This window comes from Asparagus officinalis, chromosome 1 (assembly GCF_001876935.1).
Source record: "Asparagus officinalis chromosome 1, Aspof.V1, whole genome shotgun sequence".
Classification (NCBI taxonomy): domain Eukaryota; kingdom Viridiplantae; phylum Streptophyta; class Magnoliopsida; order Asparagales; family Asparagaceae; genus Asparagus; species Asparagus officinalis.
In genome coordinates, this window is record NC_033794.1 from 14081865 (window position 1) to 14083651 (window position 1787).

The window sequence follows — 1787 nt, forward strand, 5'->3', positions numbered from 1 at the left end:
TTAAATCTGTGTGTTCGTCTCCTTTATTATTTCTGCAAACTTTGATCTTTATTTGTGGTAAATTTTCCTACTTTTTTACTTTCAACACAATGTCCGGAAGGGCAATGGTTCAATTTGATTGTTTCGAATCCCAACACAAATCCATTTCCATGGCTCAACATAAAATGGAAAAAATATAAAAACAAGAGATTTAAATACCAATCGAGATCCGCTTCAATCTGCCATAATTAAAAGTTTTTTTTTATATATTTTATATAAACAATATTATTCATCGGGACCGAAGAGATATTACCAACTAAAACAATGATAGGGGCACACCCTCTACCACACTCCGAACCACACCACATCTCTTGCTACAGTGCACGGGGCCCACATGAGATTTTAATTTTTAAAGTCTCATGTGGGCCTCGTGCACTGTAGCAAGAGAGGTGGTGTGGTTGAGAGTGTGGTAGAGAGTATGCGCCTAGTGCCTCTCTACCAACTACAACTACCAATATAACTAGTACAACTACCACTATAACTAGGTAATAGTCTTGTGCTCCTTAGCCAAATCACTCAAAACAACACCTGCAAGGTTTTCACTGGATTTTCACATTCTGTGAAAAATGGATTCAACTCAAGGCCATCACGACCTCCACATCTTCTTCTTCCCATACTTAGCACTCGGCCACATGATCGCCTACCTCGACACCGCCCTCCTCTTCGCCTCTCGCGGCGTCAAGGTCTCCTACATCACCACCGCCGGCAACCTCCCCTCCCTCCTCCCCGCAGTCTCCTCCGCTGCCGCCAACGGGGCCTCTATGCAGCTCCTCTTACTCCCTTTTCCCTCCGAAGAGGTCGGCCTCCCCTCCGGCTGCGAGAACACCAACTCCCTCCCCATGACGGACGCCGCCCACGAAAAGTTCTACAACCTCATCCAGCTCCTACAACAGCCTCTTCGCCAGCTCATCGTCGACCACCGTCCAGACTTCCTCGTCGCCGACGAGCTCTACCCGTGGACCTCCGACCTCGCAATCTCTCTCAACATCCCTCGTGTCGTCTTCAACGTGTTCTCGCACTTCGCCGTCTTCATCCTCGATCAAGTCGAACAAATGATGATTAACTCCCGCAACGATGATAAGCCATTCGTCGTCGACGAGATCGAGATCACGAAAGCCGAGCTGCCCAAAGTGTTCCATTACCCCAAAATAGCTCTCGACATGTTCAGAGAAGCCAGAAACAAGAGCTACGGCTTACTCTTTAACAGCTTCGACGAGCTCGCGCCTGAGTACGCTGAGAGGCTGAAAATGGACGGTAAGAGTAGAGTGTGGAATGTGGGGCCCGTCTCTCTCAGGCACTGGAAAGAAGCTGATGTCGACGGTAATGACGATAAGGGGATCAAAGCATGGCTAGACGATAAGAAAGATCGGTCGGTGCTCTACATCGCGTTCGGTAGCGAATGCGTCTTCAGCGACGATCAGCTACGAGAAATCGGTCTCGCGTTGGAGGGTTCGGGAAGAGCCTTTATATGGGTGGTGAGGGGCGGAGGCGGGGGTTTGGATACGATCGGGGATTGGTTGCCGAAGGGATTCGAAGAGAAGGTGGAGGGGAGAGGGTTGGTAGTTCGAGGATGGGCGCCGCAAAGGCTGATACTGAACCATCCGGCGTTGGGAGCGTTCGTGACGCACTGCGGATGGAACTCGACAGTGGAGGCGCTGAGCTGCGGGGTGCCGATGATCGCCTGGCCGCTGCATTCGGAGCAGTTCGTTAACGAGAGGCTCATTGTGCAGGTAAGCGTGTGCATTCTT

General features: G+C 50.3%; 1 protein-coding gene across 1 annotated transcript in view; it reads left to right on the forward strand.

The window, feature by feature from the left end:
- LOC109851004 (scopoletin glucosyltransferase-like) overlaps positions 520-1787 on the forward strand; it is a 14493-nt gene continuing 13225 nt past the window's right edge. The window contains exon 1 of the mRNA XM_020421109.1: positions 520-1769. Within this exon, the coding sequence (XP_020276698.1) occupies positions 606-1769 (1164 nt within the window). The 5' untranslated portion in view covers positions 520-605. The remainder of the gene's footprint in view (positions 1770-1787) is intronic.